Genomic DNA, 18,558 nt, shown 5'->3' with positions numbered 1-18,558 from the left:
CTTTGCCTCCCAAAGGGCCTGTACATAGAAAATGAGTTTGCTCTTAATATGTGTGCAAAATTCAAGGTTTTGTTTAGGCACACACACATCAAAATACTTCATGACAATGAGCAGAGGAGAAGGAATGGATCCAGGAACTGCAATAGGGATGCAAAGAAGGTGGCAAAGGAAGCTTGAGTGCCCACTGCTAGGGCTCAGGGACCAGGCTGGCCTCCACCATACAACCGACTGGCAAAACAGGAGAAGGTAAAATGCTACACTACAGTGCTTTATTCAGCTGGGAAACAAGGATACCCCACCTCCCGTTCCTGACACTGGTGATCATGTGGACCACTGCCATTCTCTTCTGTGGGGAAAAGGAAAGCAATAGTTTGTATGCCACCTCTAGAGGACAGGTAGGTAGAGGAACTGGAAGCACAGTGTGACCAACATAACAAAGCCAAAGTCTCATGTATGATGGGGGAACCTTTAATGCAGAAGCATTCAAATAAACTGCCTTCATGCACACATTCCATAACTATTCTTCTGCAATTTAAGCAGAAAAGCACATCCCCATATCTCAAGGGCATTCCCTCTTGCAGTAATAAAGAGTTCCCTGCTGGTCACTTGCTCACTGAAAAGATGGACTTGAAATCAGATGGACTAAAAATATGTATTCTGAATATGCCATTTATTTAGAGTTTCACCCATATCTGCACACTACCATTCAGGATGTGCATATTTGCAAAGGGTAAGGGCCTTAGTCATTCCTAATCCCACTTCTCCCTGTGCCCTGCTGTAGCTACACCATCAACTGATATGCATTAATGAGTACATGTGGAAGCTTTTATTTTACAAAATTTGAATGACACTGTTGACCTCCAAAGCATGGTTCGGTTCCTTCTGCCTCTTTGGACCCAGACTGATTTTAAGAAATTCATGCAGACAAATGAATTGGCACAGCCATCTCTGACAAGAAGCCAAATACTGTTGCAAAAACAATTAACACCAAGGAAGTCAATTAAAATGGATATGTGCCTATGTCTTTTTAAGTTGTGCTTTGGTTGAATTATTGACAATAGGTAAGTGTAATACATTATTTGCGGGTTAATTGGTCTTAACCTCTGGAGAGGAATTTTGCATTGTTTATTACCTGTGTATTTTATATGTATATATTACTTGGTACATGCCTGTTATATATGCATTCAAACACCTTTGATTGACAGAACTACAATTGAAAAGATTACAGTCATATTTTCTTAACGCACTGCATGTTGCTCACTTAATGACTATGGCATAATCCTCCAATGAACTCCTTTTTTTGTATCATGATCTCAACAGATATTAATCATGAAGCAGAAGGATTCTGCATTACAATTAACCAACTTTTTTTCAGAATCCCTAGACTATATAACACTAATGTCAGAATTATTAAAAAGCTCTAATAGAAGCACAGGGAAGTCACAACCCTACACATAAAACTTTATGTGCCACTCTGCCATGTTTTTGTTTAGAATCAGCAGCAGAGGGTGAGAATCATCCAGGCCAAGTAATTTTCAAAGCCACTGAAAGATATAAGCACTCAGTGTTTTTCAATAAAGCGATGGCATTTTCTAGTGTAGAAACATACATGTGTATTTAATTGGAATATAAGGTACCAACTTCTGTGACTGGCATGCCTAAATCAGATACACTCTCTCTTCAACCTCGCTTCCCATCACAGAGCTGCCACTTGTTCAGAAATGTAAAGGAACCTGCATCTTACTATAAAATTTGTTCTACTGCAATGTGCTCTACATGGGGCTACCTTTGAAGGTGGCTCAGAAACCACAACTAATCAGAATGTGGCAGCTAGACTGGTGACTGGGAGCGGCTGACAGAACCATATAACACCAGTCCTGAAAAACCTACATTGGCTCTCACTATGTTTCCAAACATAGTTCAAAGTGTTGGTGCTGACCTTTAAAGCCCTGAACTGCCTCAGCCCAGTATACCTGAAGGAGCATCTCAAACTCCCATCGTTCAGCCTGAACACTGAGGTCCAGCTCTGAGGGCCTTCTGGCCGTTCCCTCACTGTGAGAAGCGAGGTTACAGGGAACCAGGCAGAGGGCCTTCTCAGTAGTGGCGCCCGCCCTGTGGAATGCCTTCCCATCAGATGTCAAGGAAATAAACAACGCTCTGACTTTTAGAAGACATATGGAGGCAGCCCTGCTTAGGGAAGTTTTTAATTTTTGATGTTTTATCGTGTTTTTAATATTCTGTTGGGAGCCACCCAGAGTGGCTGGGGAAACTCAGCCAGATGGGCGGGGTATAAGCAATAAAAGAATTATTGTTGCTGTTATTGTTATTCAATTATTCTTCTGAACAGTTACAAAATACGAACTGTGCATATTTCCCTTTAATGTTTTCTACCCAAAATGATAACAAAATCACAGTAGCTGCTTCCTCCTGTTGAGAAGCCTCCGTGCATGCAATTACAGATTATTCCTAGCAAACCCAGATTAAATAGGATTATGTGGACAGATGATGCACTTCTCAAGAATGTAACTTTATGCTGTTTCTCTTAGAATAACTGTCATTTATTAGGCAAGGAAAAACTATTTGGTCTTAATTTTACTATGACACTAGTTGGAGCATAGCATAAATTTGCACAAGTACGAATAACTTGGTCCTAAATCGGTTTTCCTGTGGCGTAACAAACAGACAGAGTACTCTGCCAACCAGAACTCATTGGTTTATGTAGAGGTCAATTTAGATAGTGTGTTTTTAAAAAGTCACCATGTATTAACTGTAGACAGCAGTTTATTTGCTGAGATAAAAGCTACAACTCATTAAATAAAAAGTAATTACCTGTCAGTTAGCAGTTGTTGGCAAACTTCTTATGTATTGTGATGAATAATTATTCAAATTTTGAAATAAACCGGCACTGACACCTGTTCACAATGTCATAATTATGCTGTCCCACCTAAAGCTAATCTACATCTAGAGGACAAACACATTAACACAAGGAAGCCCATGATTTAATATCCTGTCTTTCCACTTCATAATGTGGGGCTACAAATTTGTTCAGAGCAGTAGCCAAGGTTTAATCCTTTCATCTGTTCTGTTTTAGTAAGAGTACGTGCTGGGAATGCAAGTTCCCTGTCTTCCACAGCTGCTTTTCAGGAAAAACAACAACACATACACACAGAGAGAAATATCAGATATGCTTCTCCCAGCATAATGTGTGGTTTGATCTTTATGCATCTGTTTGCTAGGATAGTAAATGTGATTACTCAATTTCTGCCATGTTGATTGAAATGTACGTCTTAACCAAGTATTGAGATGGACTGCTTAAGTGGAGGTAGTCCCCACACAGTTTCTGCCTTCTTTCTCAAAAGTGTATATGAGCTGTACCATACTCAAACAGTACATCTACCTGTAGAAGCAACTGCCTTCAGAACAAGTATACAATATACCTAAACCTAAGCAATTGCTATTTTGAAATTTCATAGAATAGCATGGAGAGAGGTGCCACTTACCAGCTATTGATATCATAGGGCAGGTACTAGTCAGTAATCATACAACGTAATTCCAAATAGTATGTTGAATGATAATAGGAAAGTTTTCTAGTGGGATAAATTATCAATAGCCACTAGCCAAGGAAAATGTAATTTGAGCATTCTGAAAGTGTTGTTTTCCCTCACAGCAAAATGTGCTAGCTGCAGAAAAGATATCTGGATCCCTCTAAACAAATTGGTACCAATTGCATGTTGATTGCATTATAAAGACAAATAATAATGTAGAAGGGTCCTTGGGGTGTGTGTGTTAAAGTGGAACTTGTATCTTTTAAAAATAGCTTCAAGGCCCATGTCTTGCAAAGTGCATTTTAAGTAGTTAATCATTCCAGTGATGGGCTAAATGGCAGAAATACCCCCCAACCCATCCAAAACAGTTTGAATGCCAGACGGTTCATTCAGAGAAATTTAAATATACTGCATTCGAGCGTACAGAAAATGTACACCCCAGCCCTAAACAAATTGGTGACTCTGACTAGAAAAGGTTGGTCTTGGGTAGGTCCTGCCAAAAACCCCACTGCTGAGATTTCATGGGGGTTTGGGCGTGGCTCACTCTGTTGGAAGAAGCCACTGACATGTGGCACACTAAGTCCCATTGGCATTTCAGCCCACAAACCTGTACTTTTAGGGGAGATGACTGGCAGTTAAGACCTCTCTCCCTACCCAGGCCAGTTAAGTTTCCCCTTTGGTCCACGAATGCATTATGGGGGGAGGATAGGAGCCAACTCCTAGGGACCAACGGCCCTTCAATCACCCCCAATGAAATTGGTCCAAGACACACACACACACACCCCGATTTGGTGGGCATTGCTTTTGAAATGGTGTGGGTGTTACTGACTCTGCAAGGTTGGGGATTACCTGCCCCCCCATTTTTTTTTTAATTCAAGTTGGCACCCTTGGGGAGGAGGAGAGCGAGAGAAGCAGGAGCCGTACCTTGCACCGACTTGCCAATGCTATATAAGTGAGCGATGTTGCTGTGGTCCCTCTGCACATCCTTCAGGAAAGCTTCCAGCTCCTTCGTGCGGTGGTAGTTGAAGTCCAGCGCGGCCACCAAAGAGAGCAGGAGCACGAGGCTGAGGGTGCCCATCTCCTGGAAAGAAGCAAGAGGAGCGAGAAAGTCAGGGCAGTGCGAAGAGAGGGAGGTGAAGAGGGTAGATAAGAGAGCCTAAGGCGACACTGGAGCTCCTTGCCTTCTCCTCCTCAGCGCCGGAGGCAAAAGTGGCGCAAGTTCCCCGCAGCGCCTCCTTTACCTCAGAAGCAGCAGCAAAGGCGCTTCCCTCCTTGGAAGTCCGACGGGACTCGTCGCGCGCTTTGCTGCTGCTGCTGCTGCCGCCGCCCACGCTCCCAGCTGCTGCTCGCGCCGCTCCTGAGCGCAATCTGAGCCCGGGCGCTGCTCCAGGCGCTCCTGAAGAGGCGCTGGGCCAACCCCTCGTTGAGTGACGCCGGAGGCAGCCAGTAAGCGTGAGAGGGGACCCGCCCCTCACTCCCACCGTGTCTTTATCAAGCTCCGACCAGCCTGTGCGCCCGGCGGGCGGGCAAGTAGGGAACCTCGGAGCGGAAAGGATCGCGGCTGGCAAGTTGCTACGTGTGCAGGCGCCGGAAAGGCCTCCAGGGAGACCACCCCGGCACACTCCCAAGCGACAGAGTTGAATCACGCCCCGCTGCCGGGGATTGGCGCGCTTCTTCACTAATGTGGATCATAGAATTGGAAGGGGGAACCCTCCGGGTCATCTAGTCCAACCCCCTGCAATGCAGGGATATCATGGCAGTTGTTGCATGCAGGGATCGAACCTGCGACCGCGGACCCTGTTTAGGGAAGCTTTTAATGATTAGCAGACCACTGTATTTTAATACTTTGTTGGAAGCCGCCCAGAGTGGCTGGGGGGGAAACCCAGCCAGATGGGCGGGGTATAAATAATAAATAATTATTATTATGATCTAACCAACTGAGCTGCCCAGCTCCACCACAAGTCACAAACACATTCCACCACCGATTGCGTTAGTTTCTTGACAAAAACCAAACAGGGCCAAATCCGTGTCATTGTCGTCGCCGCCCCTCCCCCCCCCCCCCATTGATACCTTGCTATTAGTTTTCACATGAAAGATGACAGAGCGTAAGAAAGGCCCTCCGGATCAAAATGTCCGTCATCCCCATTTCCCAAAGAAGCTGGTCAGATGCCTACAAGCCGAACATGCATGGGATGGTGTGCTCTCGCAATCGCCTTCCTCAGCAGCAGGCATTCCAAGGCTGTGATGTTGCAGGAGGCACTAACAGAGCCATGCTGTCTAGTTTGCCATAAACAGCAATGAATGAATTTGTTTTATCAAGCTTGGGAAGCTGTCCAGGTTGGAGGCCATCACCGCATCTTGAGGCAGTGAGTTCCTCATTTTAACTATTTGCTGCAAGGGCTTCCTTTTGCCTGTCTTGAATCTCTAACCGTTCAGCTTCATTGGCTGACTGCAGGTTCTTGTATTGAGAGACAGAGAAACTTCCATATTACCACTTTCCCTGCACCACCAACCTCTTATCATTGTCCTCCTTACTCAATCATTTTCTAGGCTAAAACAGCCCCAAACAGCATATCCTTCACAGCCCCTTTTGCTCCAGCACTTTATCGTTTTGTTTGCACCTTTCTGCGCTTTCTCCAGCTCTCCCGTATCCTTTTTGAGGCACAACAAAGACCAGAACTCTGCAAATTATTAAATGAGGTCACACCATTTGTATAAGGGCATTCTGATATCGGTAGTTTAATTTTAAATGATCCCCAACACGTGAAAAAAAATGCAAATTCTAACAGCCTTATAATGGGTTGACATTTTCATTAAGCTATCCACCATGCAATAAAGGTTTCTCTCTTGGAGAAGAATCCTAGGAACTGTAGAGCTGAGGGTCGTCTAGTCTCAACCAAATTATACAAGACAAATGGCCATCCAACCTCTGCTTAAGAACCTTCAAGGAAGAAGAGTCCATCACCTCTCAGGGTGAGTATGTTCCACTGGTGAACAACATTTGCTGTCAGAAAGTTCTTCCTGATGCTTAGTCAGAATGTATTTTCTTGTAACTTGAATTTATTGGTTCAGGTCCTAGCTTCTGGAGCAGGAGAAAAGAAACTTGCTCCATCCTCTGTCCGACAGCTGTTTGCGGGCCAGCATTTGCTATAGGCATCCTAGCAGAAAATAAGGTTCACTGATTGTTTGCTAAGTCAACGAACCATTACTCATACTTGAGAAAGAGGAGTGGAATGAATAATTTATCTGCATGTCACACACATATCAAGGCACTTTTAAAAGGTGCACACTAAATGTTCAGATGTTCATATTCCCCAGTATGAAGTATCTAGTCCACAATGCATTGCGTACGAAACATGAAGGTTAACCCTTACTTCATTTTTTTATACAAGAGTTATCACATGGAGAGTGCCTTTCATTTTTTTCTAAGGTTGTAGATTAGAACACATGTGAGAATTAGGATGCATTTAGAACACTGAGATAAGATTGCATGCTACTGTTGTTAATACCTGCCATGAATACTCTAAGCCCTAAGGCTTGGAAATACGAGGCTAATATCCAACAAAGCAGAGGTTGCCAAGGTATGGATTTAGCAAAATAAGTACTTTTATTATCCAAAGAAATCTCTGTGTTTGAAGTTGAATGTCTGTCCCCATGTGATGAATCAGAAAAAGAGAGTAGCTGCGAGTGAGGGAAGTTGCAGAACATACAGAGCTAACCTAAAGTCTTGCTCTGTGTCAAGGAGCTGTCAAGCGAGCCCAGGTCAGCCACAAGGCAGGGAATCATGGAAGACACAGAATGCAAGTAGCTTTTTATTAGCAGAAAATAACAACACAGTAGAGTCCTCTGGTTCATCTTAACCCAGCTGAGACATTGCTAAAACTGACCACTAGCCCCGCCCTTGCCCCCTCTAGACTCTCACTCTGGACTCCTCCAAAGCAGATGAAGGCTGTGCCAAGGGAGTGGGCTCCTCTTCTGGGCCTGTCTAGCCCGTTGCTCAGCAACGTGCAGGATTCTCCTTGAGTAGAGTATCAGATGGGGAGGAGAGCCAGCAAGACTGAGACTGTTCTGCTGCTGTGTAGCAAGGGTAACCTCTGATTCCTCTCTATCTGAGTCTGCGCTCACACTGTGACACTCAGCCTCTAACCCTGCCCTGGAAGGGCCTCCTTCTCTGGATCCCCCGTGATGGCTCAAACCTCCTGCTTCTAGCACCTCTCAGCTCATCCCTTCTGCAGACTGCTCTCCAGTGTCCCACCACCAGGATCTAAGTCGTCTTCTTCTGTATCCTCCCCGGAGGACTCTTGGCCAGGCAGTTCCCACCACTCTTCCTTATCCAGCCAGTCCCTGGCTGCTATTACACATCTAGATCAGCCTTCTGTTGCATAACATAGACACAATCCTATGCACACCCAACAGCAAAGTAGAAAACAAAACCATACCAGAAGAAATGAGAGGTGCTGTAGCAGCGACATGGGTCATGCTTGCAACGTCCATGGTAATGTCCTGCACCACTTACCACTCATATCACTGTGTACTGATGATGCCTTCATATCATATCACCGAGGCAGAGAACACACTGGTGAACTCATAGCAACCAGAGAATTCCCCCATGTTGTCATAGAACCTAGAACACACACCGAACTCTGCACAATCAGGTAGCCGGGGAGGAAACCACCTTAAATAAGGAAAGACCCACTAGTTCCTAGTTCCCACTTAAATATGTAGGCAGTGCCCCACTAAGAACCAGGCCAACATATACAGCCAGATGCCTGGAGAAGGAATAAGAAAACCCCTTCGCTCAGTTGGTAGAGGGCATGAATGGAGAACCCACAGGTGGAGGCCAGAGGCCAGCTGTGGGAGCAGTGCTCCCACGTTGTCAGCTGTTGGAAAACTCCACATGGTATGTGCTTTGCTTCCCTTCCTTCCCAGCACATCCCATTCGTGCATCAGCTTTCCCAGTGGGTGCCACTGACAGCTAGTACTGCTTCTGGAAAGGAGGAACCTTCTAGGTCTTGGAATGATGATCTAGCAGTCTCTAGGACACACCTAGAGACTGACACCCCATCACCCATCTCCCTTAACTCAGCAGCACCTCTTCAACATGTAGGCATTTAGCAGAGGCAGCCTGCAAACTCTATTTTCCTTTGCACTGGCATTTTTGGGTGATTGTTTATAGTCCAGTACAAGTGTTTTGTTCTTTTAAATAGATTCTATGCTTACAGTGACATTTTAATCTCATTGGGCCTCCTTTATCCTCTGCTCCAAAGCATATGATCCCCTGAGATTGTGAAGATAGAGATGGAGAACTTGTGGCCCTCCAGATGTTGTTGGACATCTGTAATACTAGTCTATGTATTATGTGTTCCAGTTCACCAGAGCCTGGAGCAGTTCTAGTTAAGGTTTTATAAGCCCGGGAGCCCTAGAGACCAGTGCCCTGAGGCCACTGAAGAGAGAGGTTTCTGGTGGGCTTTCCTTATGCCTTATCTGTGCTAAGGGTTTGTTCTGACTGGTCACCATCCTTCATGTAAAGAGCACCTCTTACACCATCACCCATTACCTTTCTTGCTGGGAGTTCCTTCTGACTTTACATAGTCTTCTGCTTTTCTTTCAGAGGTCACTCAGCTCCATTTCATCAGCTTGCCTAAGGAATAGGTTGACCAGGCGGAATTCACAGTCCATGGACTCTGCTTCCCAATGTGCTACTATTGCATGAGGATGGCCAGCTGGAAAACAGCAACAGAAGGTAGGGTGTGTAGACCCAATTTTTCATTTACTCAATAAATGTCCTCGATATACTATGGAAAGCGGCGCCGTTCAGTTTTTTCCATTCATTCCTCTTAAACTGAACTCATAGGAGGGATCAGGCTATCATAAATACCATTGCAGCATATACTTAGGAGAAACGCACACAGATTAGTGCAAGACAATGAGGAGCAAACAGACACAGCATTGCATATTATTGCCCCGATACCACTCAAAATACCAGAAAGGATTATACTGGGAGCCCTCTGATTGATGTAGAACCTCTTCGTTTCAATCCAGCTGCGAAAAAGCAACTTGTATTTTGCACAACCCTTTGCTGCAGCTAGGCTAGCAATTAAAAATGACTTCCTACTAAAAATATCTGGTATTGAAATATTTTTCTAGTGTTTGGAATGATGGATCACTATCATGCCATGCAGGGATGAGTTAAGGCAAGCATACATGCTTGGAGCTGGGTGCGTGACACACAAAGAGAGCCTAACCAATCACACTCTAGCCGAATTACAAGGAATGCATAGAGCAGTCGGACAGATGTGCAGGGTTCCTACATTTTGTTCTAGAAAAACAATGCAGTGCTGCTAAGTCTCAACTAGCAGCTTGAAGCTGGCCATCTGATTAACTAATGTTGTGGTCAGGATGGGGAAGACAAGGTAATCTACCACACCACATGGACACAACTGCATATGATGATTCCAGCACACTCACCTGATAAACAGAAGATGATTGCCAGGTGTCCCCAGAGCAGTGTAAGTTTAGGTGCATGGGCCTGAGTTTAAAAAGTAGGGTATCGTTTTATGTGTGGGCAAAGACAAATGTGTGGGGTGGGCCTATGGAAGACGAGGACATCATCTGGAGGATAGAGGTTGGGAAAGAGATATCTTGGGGCTTCTGATCTTGTCAGACTCTAGTGCTTTCAGCAATTCTGATGAAAAACTAGCACTCCTTTTTGTAGCTGTTGCACATATAAATAACAATTGGACATCTGATATCTCGTCCGCTGGGCAGTGCTACTGGATATGAATACCTGCAGGTCTCATAATCTATCCCAGAGGTGGAGAACCTCAGGCCAGTGGACAAAATTTGGCCTGCCAGGTCTCTTCATTTGACCTGCAAGGACATTTTGGCCAAACCATGTCCACCCACCCTACACCTGACATGATTATGTAATATCAGGTGTGTGGCAGGTAAGGACGGGGCTTCAAAGGAACAACCAGGAGCTTAAAGTGAGCTCCTGGTGGATCCTTTGCAAAGCACACTCCCACCAAGTGTCCCTTGCTCAAGGAGGGGGGAGCACTTTCCATCGAAACAGCTGTTAAAATGGAAAAAGAATATATCCAGTGGAAACTGATTACGTCTCCTACCAGCATGGGCCTTTCAAACACCCCACACGGTACTTTGAAGTCCTCCCATTTTGCCCACAGGCATGTCTTTGGGGGGACACCAGGAGTAAATTATTCCTGCTGAGCGTTGCTCAAGCAATGAGGTCTTTACAGGATCTGGTGTGTTCTGGCTTCCTGGCTTGCCCTTTGTACAGCCTCATTTGTCTTGTGATCCTGACTTCCTCTTCGGACCCAACTACTGGCTGGTCTCGTGGAAGTGTGCAGTGCAAGTTTCACTGCTAAATTTCTGACATCAGGTTTAAAACGGTTTTATTTCAGGCCCTCATGACATGAATGGTGTTCTAAAGTTTTATTCTCCAATGTTTTAATTTATGTTCAGAATTGTGTATATTCTTTGTTTTAAGCCACCAGACGTGGTGAAAAGCTCAGTATACTTCTAAAAATCTATATTTTAAAAAAAGAACTCATCAGTAGCAGCCTTGTGACCTGGCTAATAGCTCAGCAGAAAAGAACAAAGCAAGAGGATACAAGCATTGTGAAAAAGGAAGTTTGGGTACAATCCTATCCCAGCAATGAGCCTACATGAAGGATAGAATCATTCTTTTTTACATTCTATCCATGAGAATGTTCCACTGGTTACACTTGCCAACTAAAACAAAACTAATATGTCCGTATAGCTGATGGGACATGGTGCTCCAATTATAAACAGATTGTGTGACATCTCTGGTGCAAACTTTAGGTAAAGGTAAAGAGACCCCTGACCATTAGGTCCAGTCGTTGCCGACTCTGGGGTTGCAGCGCTCATCTCGCTTTATTGGCCGAGGGAGCCGGCGTATAACTTCCGGGTCATGTGGCCAGCATGACTAAGCTGCTTCTGGTGAACCAGAGCAGTGCACGGAAACGCTGTTTACCTTCCCGCCGGAGCGGTACCTATTTATCTACTTGCACTTTGACGAGCTTTCAAACTGCTAGGTTGGCAGGAGCAGGGACCGAGCAACGGGAGCTCACCCCGTCGCGGGGATTTGAACCACCGACCGTCTGATCAGCAAGTCCTAGGCTCTGTGGTTTAACCCACAGCGCCACCTGCGTCCCTTGGTGCAAACTTTAGTTACCTACAAAATAACTTCTCACTTCTAGTTTCTGTGTGTTGTATCTATACAGGACTTCTTCAAATGGATGGGGAGGAATTCAACATAGCACTATGCAGCTCGCTCAGTCAGCCCAAGCAATTCTGCTTGCCTGACAGAATAATCTGACCCCTCCCAGAGTTAATTTAGGTGGGTGCAGGAATGGGAAAGCCACATTGCACTAGCAGGAAGCCCTTGCATGGGCTTCTGCTGGTGGGGCACATTACCTGAATCCTGCCCATGGTAAATGCACAGGCTGCAATACTAACCCTATTCCATTGCTCCGCTGTAACCAAATAGGAATTACTTCCAAGTAGGCATGGTTAGGACAGTGCTGTAGTGTATTTGCAAATGTCTATCTATCCTATTTATTTAGTTAGCTGCCGTGCCACCTGCTTGTTGAATGGTCTCTTTAAATTTGAAAGTTCATTATTGTTCCACAAGATGTTTATGTCTTTAAGGGCCAGAGCAAATAATATGACCCAGTTTTACAGCTGTGAAGGAGTATAGCAGGTGCTGTTAAGTTGTGTTAATTAAGCTGTGTCAGCAATTGGGTATAGTATATAAAGAGCAGCACCTAGCTGTTTCAGTACCCCGGGGGATGGGTTGGTGGTTGGGTCATGCTTGTTGATATATTTAGTGTAAAAGGAGTTTTTGTTTTTGTTATTAAAACCTTGTTAAAGTTATTTTTGAGTTCCTTGTAATGCGTGGTCTCCCCAGCAAGCTTTCTGCAGCGCAACTAAACTGCAAATAGCCAACACTGCTATGATTAATGCTGATGTTTGATTGCTCCTTATGGCCCAGCACCTTCACAGGCTATTGAAATAATAGTCTACACCAAATAAATGCCTGCACCATATAAAGATACTGGAGTATTATAAAAATAAATGATCATAAAATATAGATGGGCGCTAAATGCCTACAATACCACAAATATTTCATAGTGATATAGTGGGGGGAAACACTATCCTAAAGTCACAGGTCTTTCTTAAGATACAATGCCTTGTTTCTTTTTTTTTTTTTACAAGAACCATTTCTAGCTTAACTTTTTCCATTTCTGCAGCTTGGAGGAAACGGGGCAGAGATGGAATGCTGATTTGGCTAAGGTTCTCTTGGGCTTCAGAGATTCATATTATATGGGGATGGAGTGGGAGAGGAATAAAGGGAAAGGGACCCTGGGAAAGTCCACATAAACAATTAATCTTGCAAATAGGAGACAAATCCCCCTGGGAAAATGATAGTATGGAAATCATGAAAAGTAAGCTGAAAAACATCTACTTCTCGGAACCAATGTGTACAGGAAGAATGACACAGATGGTGTCTATTGACAATGTTTTTTTCTCATGATAGATGTTTGTGTTGTCCTAACAAACCATTAAGACAAAATAATTTACTCACTCAGACCTCTTTTTTAGGGGGCCTAGGTTGTGTGCCCTCTACTGAAACATATAGTTATTTTGCTTAAGAAATGTAACATTTTTCTTGGTTTTTAAAAATTATTACTCAATTTATATCCTGCATTTATTTATTTATTTATGATTTACATTTGCATGCCACTCTTCGTCTGAAGGTCTTAGGGCAGTTCACAGCATAAAAATAAAAAAATGAAAACATAAGAGATGTAATAAAAACAAAAACAAAGCAAAACAATAATGCCCCCTCCCAGAAACACATTTAAAAGGAATATAAAATGTTAATCAGCCAAAGGCCTGGTTAGTGAACATTTTTGCCAGGTGAGCTTCCCTGGGGAGCACAGGTGCCGTGCACGTCGTCACATGCACGACGTGTGTGATGTCATGTGGCCGGCCACAAGTCCTGCCATGGCCACAGGGAGACAGGACAGAGTCTGTCGCAGGTGGAGGGAGGCCCAGCAAGACCCACTGCAGGCCACAGAAAATTGAGGGGGCTGGCCCCCTCCTTGAAAATTTTGCCATTCCATAAACGGGGAGCCACTGCAAAAAAGGCCTGAGGCCCAGGTCTTTCTGGTTAGGACATCCATGAGCTGAATTAACATGATAACTGAACTACTGTACCATTCCCATGACAGCAAGGAGTGATGTTTCTGTCAGTTTAGGCACAGCTTTGCAGCTTTCACCTTGCATATACAGTGGTACCTCGGGTTACATACGTTTCAGGTTACAGACTCCGCTAACCCAGAAATATTACCTCAGGTTAAGAACTTTGCTTCAGGATGAGAACAGAAATTGTGCTCTGGTGGTGCGGCGGCAGCTGGAGGCCCCATTAGCGAAAGTGGTGCTTCAGGTTAAGAACAGTTTCAGGTTAAGAACAGACCTCTGGAACGAATTAAGTACTTAACCTGAGGTACCACTGTATAGGCATCTAAGGAGGGCTGGTTTACATACTTCAGGGCTTCAAAATAAACAGTGGGGCAGCAGATGGATACAGGCAGGTGGATGCAGGTGAAGCACATCAATCTAGCCCTCTTCACCAGCCTCAATCTGCTTCTGTAGTGACAGAGGAAGTGTTTTCTTAGACCCCCCACTGATAGGCGAACTGGGCCACAGAGCAGTCGTAGTCTCTCTTTTTCCAAGCCTTGAGGTTTGGACAGTGTCCCACCAACCTGATGGGGGCCCCAACAACATGTGGGCTTGAGCATGCACAGGGTGCAGAGGCTGTTCCACTAGCGTAGTAGCGGCACATCTCCAGACTGGAGCAATGCAAGTATAGAATTGCTCTGCTAGACTGTACTATGATAACTGTATATTATAATGCTCCATGATTATGCCAACACAGGGTGTCGATATTTCTCATATCTTTTGGGGAAGACTATTCATGGTGGTTTGGAAAGTAGGGTCTGAAATGATACCGTCCCCATCAGACAATGCCCCACTGATTCACTTATAAAAGGCACTCTGTTGTGTTGGGGTGACATACTGCCTACCCTTACATTTCATTAACTGTTTAACCGGACCCTTTTGAACTATTCCTTCCCTCTTCTCGAGGGGAAACTTCCCTTCTGTTTCACAGTTCATGGCTTCTTCATTTTTCTCCTAGCAACCTTGTCAATACACTTTCCAAACAATGCAGGACTAGAGCCAAAACAGTTTTGAGCCATCATATTTGTGAAAATGCCTGTTCTTCTGCAACAGCCTCTCAATTGTTGGCTTAAGAAAGGCTGGCACACTGATGATTTATCCCTACTGGTATACCAAGACTAGCATTTCCTTTCTAGAATTAGTTAGCCAATTGGTTCTGGTTCATGCAGAAGTTCTTCCCTACTGTAGTCTGTGTAAGAATTAAGCTGAGAAATAACTGTGAATCCGGCATAAAGTTTTACATTCTAATCATTTTGTTTTGCTTGCTGGAGAGCAGATTTATAGAATTATATTAAACATTTGGCCCAGTAAAAAAACAACAGAAAGTGAGTTGTGACAGTAGCTGTCAAGCAAAAAGGTTCTCCCAGGTCCCAGCCCTTTTACTTGATATCCCTTCACTAGAGATTCCAGGGATGTGATATAAGGCCTTCTCATTGCACTCTCTCACATTTCCATCTGTCCATGGCAACACTAATTCACAGCTAGTAATTCCTCATATCTGCCAGGCAGAAATAGATTGTAATAATAATATAATAATAATAATTTATGATTTGTATCCCGCCCATCTGGCTGGGTTTCCCCAGCCACTCTGGGCTGCTTCCACAAATACCAAAAATACACTAAAATGTCAGACATTAAAAACTTCCATGAACAGGGCTGCCTTAAGATGTCTTCTGAATGTCAGGTAGTTGTTTATCTCTTTGACTTCTGATGGGAGGGCGTTCCACAGGGCGGGCGCCACTACCGAGAAGGCCCTTTGCCTGGTTCCCTGTAGCTTTGCTTCTCGCAATGAGGGAACCGCCATAAGGCCCTCAGCGCTGGACCTCCTTCAGGTATACTGGGCCGAGGCCGTTTAGGGCTTTAAAGGTCAACACCAACACTTAGAATTGTACTGAGAAACGTACTGGGAGCCAATGTAGGTCTTTCAAGATTGTACATTGTAGATTGTACATTGTCATCTGCATAGCATGCTCCAAGCTGTTCACCCTGAATGCAAAACTATGGCCAAGCTAGGTGTTCTCCATCTTATATTTGTGCAGCTGGCTATTCTTGCCTAAGTGTATTCATGTCTAATATTGATCTGTCTCATTTTTGTAATGTATCTGTAACTTTTTTAAAAGCTATTTTTGTTTTAAATAAATCAGCGTGTGGGACAGTCCAAATTTCCTCCATCCCCCATTAGTGTATGTGTATTATAGTACTGCTATAATACAAGTTACTGGGGGGAAACAAGGAGGGAGAGTGTTGTTGTGCTCAAATCCTCTTTGGGGGTTTCCCAAAGGCATCTAGTTGGCCACTGTGAGGGTAGAATGCTGATTAGATGGACATCTGGTCTAAACTGGCAGAAATGGAGATTTTATACTTTATGATCTGGAGGAAGGAATTGTAATACTGTATTAGTTTTGAAGTTGGTTAATGTTACTTTAGCTTTAGTGACATCTACTGTGGCAACAGTGTATGACCATTTTACAGAGTTTTTCTTTTTTAAAATCATTCCCTTCAATTTCTTTAAACTATGTATGGTCTCTGGATTTTTCTACAATCCACCTGAGACACAGTTATAATTCTTAACAGAGCCTGCTTCTTACTTATGATAGACAAGGCTGTACTTAACACACACACAAATTCAGGTTGTACCAAAAACTATTTGGAAAAAGAAACTACTGATTCTATGGATGAAAAAGTCAACAGCTGGTTGAATCTATCTCTAATAACAAGCAGGTCCTGTGTGCAACAGCACAGTCCTAACCATATCTACTCAGAAGTAATTCATGTTGAATTGAAAGGAATTTACTCCCAAAGAAGTGGGATTAGGATTGCTGCCTCAGGGACAGAGCACAAGTAAAGGTATGCCTTATAGTTCTTATATTAGCAAAGATGGAGATTAATTTTAAGCGGTGCACTGCACAAGGTAAAGTAGCGGTGGGGAGCTGGTGGGCTGGATCCAGAGTCCTCCACTTTGACAGGCAGGTGGGGTGAGACTTATTTTTTACAAGTAAGCCTATAGAGGACTGGGCTACCAGTATGGAATCCTATACACATTTATGTGGGAGTAAGCCCTATCAGAGGGACGCGTGTGGCGCTGTGGGTTAAACCACAGAGCCTAGGACTTGCCGATCAGAAGGTTGGCAGTTAGAATCCCTGCAACGGGGTGAGCTCCCGTTGCTCGGTCCCTGTTCCTGCCAACCTAGCAGTTCGAAAGCACGTCAAAGTGCAAGTAGATAAATAGGTACCACTCCAGCGGGAAGGTAAATAGTGTTTCCGTGTGCTGCTCTGGTTTGCCAGAAGCGGCTTAGTCATGCTGGCCACATAACCCGGAAGCTGTATGCCGGCTCCCTCGGCCAATAAAGCGAGATGAGCGCCGCAACCCCAGAGTCGGCCACAACTGGACTTAATGGTCAGGGGTCCCTTTACCTTTACCTTAAGCCCTATCAGAGAATGGGACCTCTAAGTAAACATGTAATGTCACACTGAGTTGTGCCCAATTAAGTCATCCTTTTAGCGGTGGGATTTCTACTTGTGCAATGGAACTGCCTCTTTCTGCATGCCTCCTGCAATCTGTTCCAGAGTGATGGGGCAACTCCCCAAACAGGGTATGCTGGAAGAGGAAATCTTGTTGCACAAGCTGAAGTACTTTTTTTCTAACAGGATTTTGTTTGCTCCAGCCAGGGTCCCAGCATCATTTCTCTGGGTACAATGCAGACTTACAACACAGGGTCCTTCCACTCCTTCTCCAGAAACAGGAAGATGGATCATTGTCCTTTAGCTTCCTTTATATTTATAAGCAGACATTGAAGTAAATGCAGTACATACACATGCATGTATTGAATTGTAACACAAGGATGGGACAAATGCCCTCTACACAGTCCCTGGGATCTAATGTTTGTTCTACTATATCCTCCGGAGACAAGAGGCTTAATATATCATGAATATGTATTTGTGGGCCTTTGAATCCTATCAGCAGCACTGGCTTCCCTCTGTCAGTGGGATCTCAAATGTCCCCGATCATCATTATGTTTGTCCCTCCCTCTTGCTGCCAGTCCCTGTCGCACACTCCTGGTTCCTCCTGCTGCCTGTGCACGGGACTTGCAGCAGGAGCGAAGGCACTCTGGAGCCGCAGTTCTCGAACAAGAAAGCAAGAGAGTTTTCTGCAAAAGCGCCTCCTCTTTCTCTTCCGTGTGCCAACAGGGAGGTCTGATCCAGCAGCTGACTCCTCCGAACGTTGCATGATCTGCTCTTAACACTGCCTCCGATTTGCTCCAGCAAATCTCCAGCTGGGAAATAAGGGAAGGGCCAACAGCTCGCTGCTAGAGCACATGCTCCGCAAGCAGAAGGTCCCGGGTTCATTCCAGGTAAGGTCTGTGAAACACTCCTGTTTGCAAACGGCAAGCCATTGCAGAGTCTACTGAGCAAGGTGGCCAACGGTCTGACTCGAAGTACTTTTCTAATTTTTAATTTTTATTTATATATAACGGTCTGACTCGAAGTACTTTTCTGTCTGCCTAATTTTATTTATATATATATATATATATATATATATATATATATATATATATATATATATATAAAAAATATATTATATATATATATTATAATATATATATTATAATATATATATTATATATATATATATATATATATATATAATACAGCACCACACACACACACACACACACACACACACACACACATTGGCAACTCCAGCTCCACGACTGGGCACGGTATA

The 18,558-nt window shown here is 44.2% G+C and overlaps 1 protein-coding gene and 1 long non-coding RNA gene across 5 annotated transcripts in view; one reads left to right on the top strand and one right to left on the bottom strand.

The window, feature by feature from the left end:
- The window catches only part of CPM (carboxypeptidase M), a 34,832-nt gene extending 26,800 nt beyond the window's left edge, over positions 1-8,032 (bottom strand). For 2 of the 4 annotated variants that reach the window (XM_083463658.1, XM_083463659.1), the window contains exons 1-2: positions 4,787-4,921; positions 4,470-4,626 (exon numbers count right to left, since the gene is read on the bottom strand). In XM_083463658.1, the coding sequence (XP_083319784.1) occupies positions 4,470-4,623 (154 nt within the window). In that variant the 5' untranslated portion in view covers positions 4,624-4,626; positions 4,787-4,921. Of the gene's footprint in view, positions 1-4,469; positions 4,627-4,786; positions 4,922-7,984 lie in introns of those variants that run through there. The other 2 variants (XM_083463657.1, XM_083463660.1) reach the window with 2 other exon arrangements.
- A 137-nt stretch (positions 8,033-8,169) lies between these two features.
- LOC310687948 lies at positions 8,170-18,272 on the top strand. Its single transcript, XR_014516669.1, has 3 exons — positions 8,170-8,445; positions 9,157-9,288; positions 18,021-18,272. It is a non-coding gene; the product is annotated as an uncharacterized lncRNA (long non-coding RNA).
- Positions 18,273-18,558: the final 286 nt, after the last annotated feature.

The sequence above is a fragment of the Podarcis liolepis genome (assembly GCF_965112155.1).
Source record: "Podarcis liolepis genome assembly, chromosome: 10".
NCBI lineage: Eukaryota > Metazoa > Chordata > Lepidosauria > Squamata > Lacertidae > Podarcis > Podarcis liolepis.
Note: the sequence above shows the minus strand (reverse complement) of the source record. Positions and strands in the feature narration are given on the sequence as shown.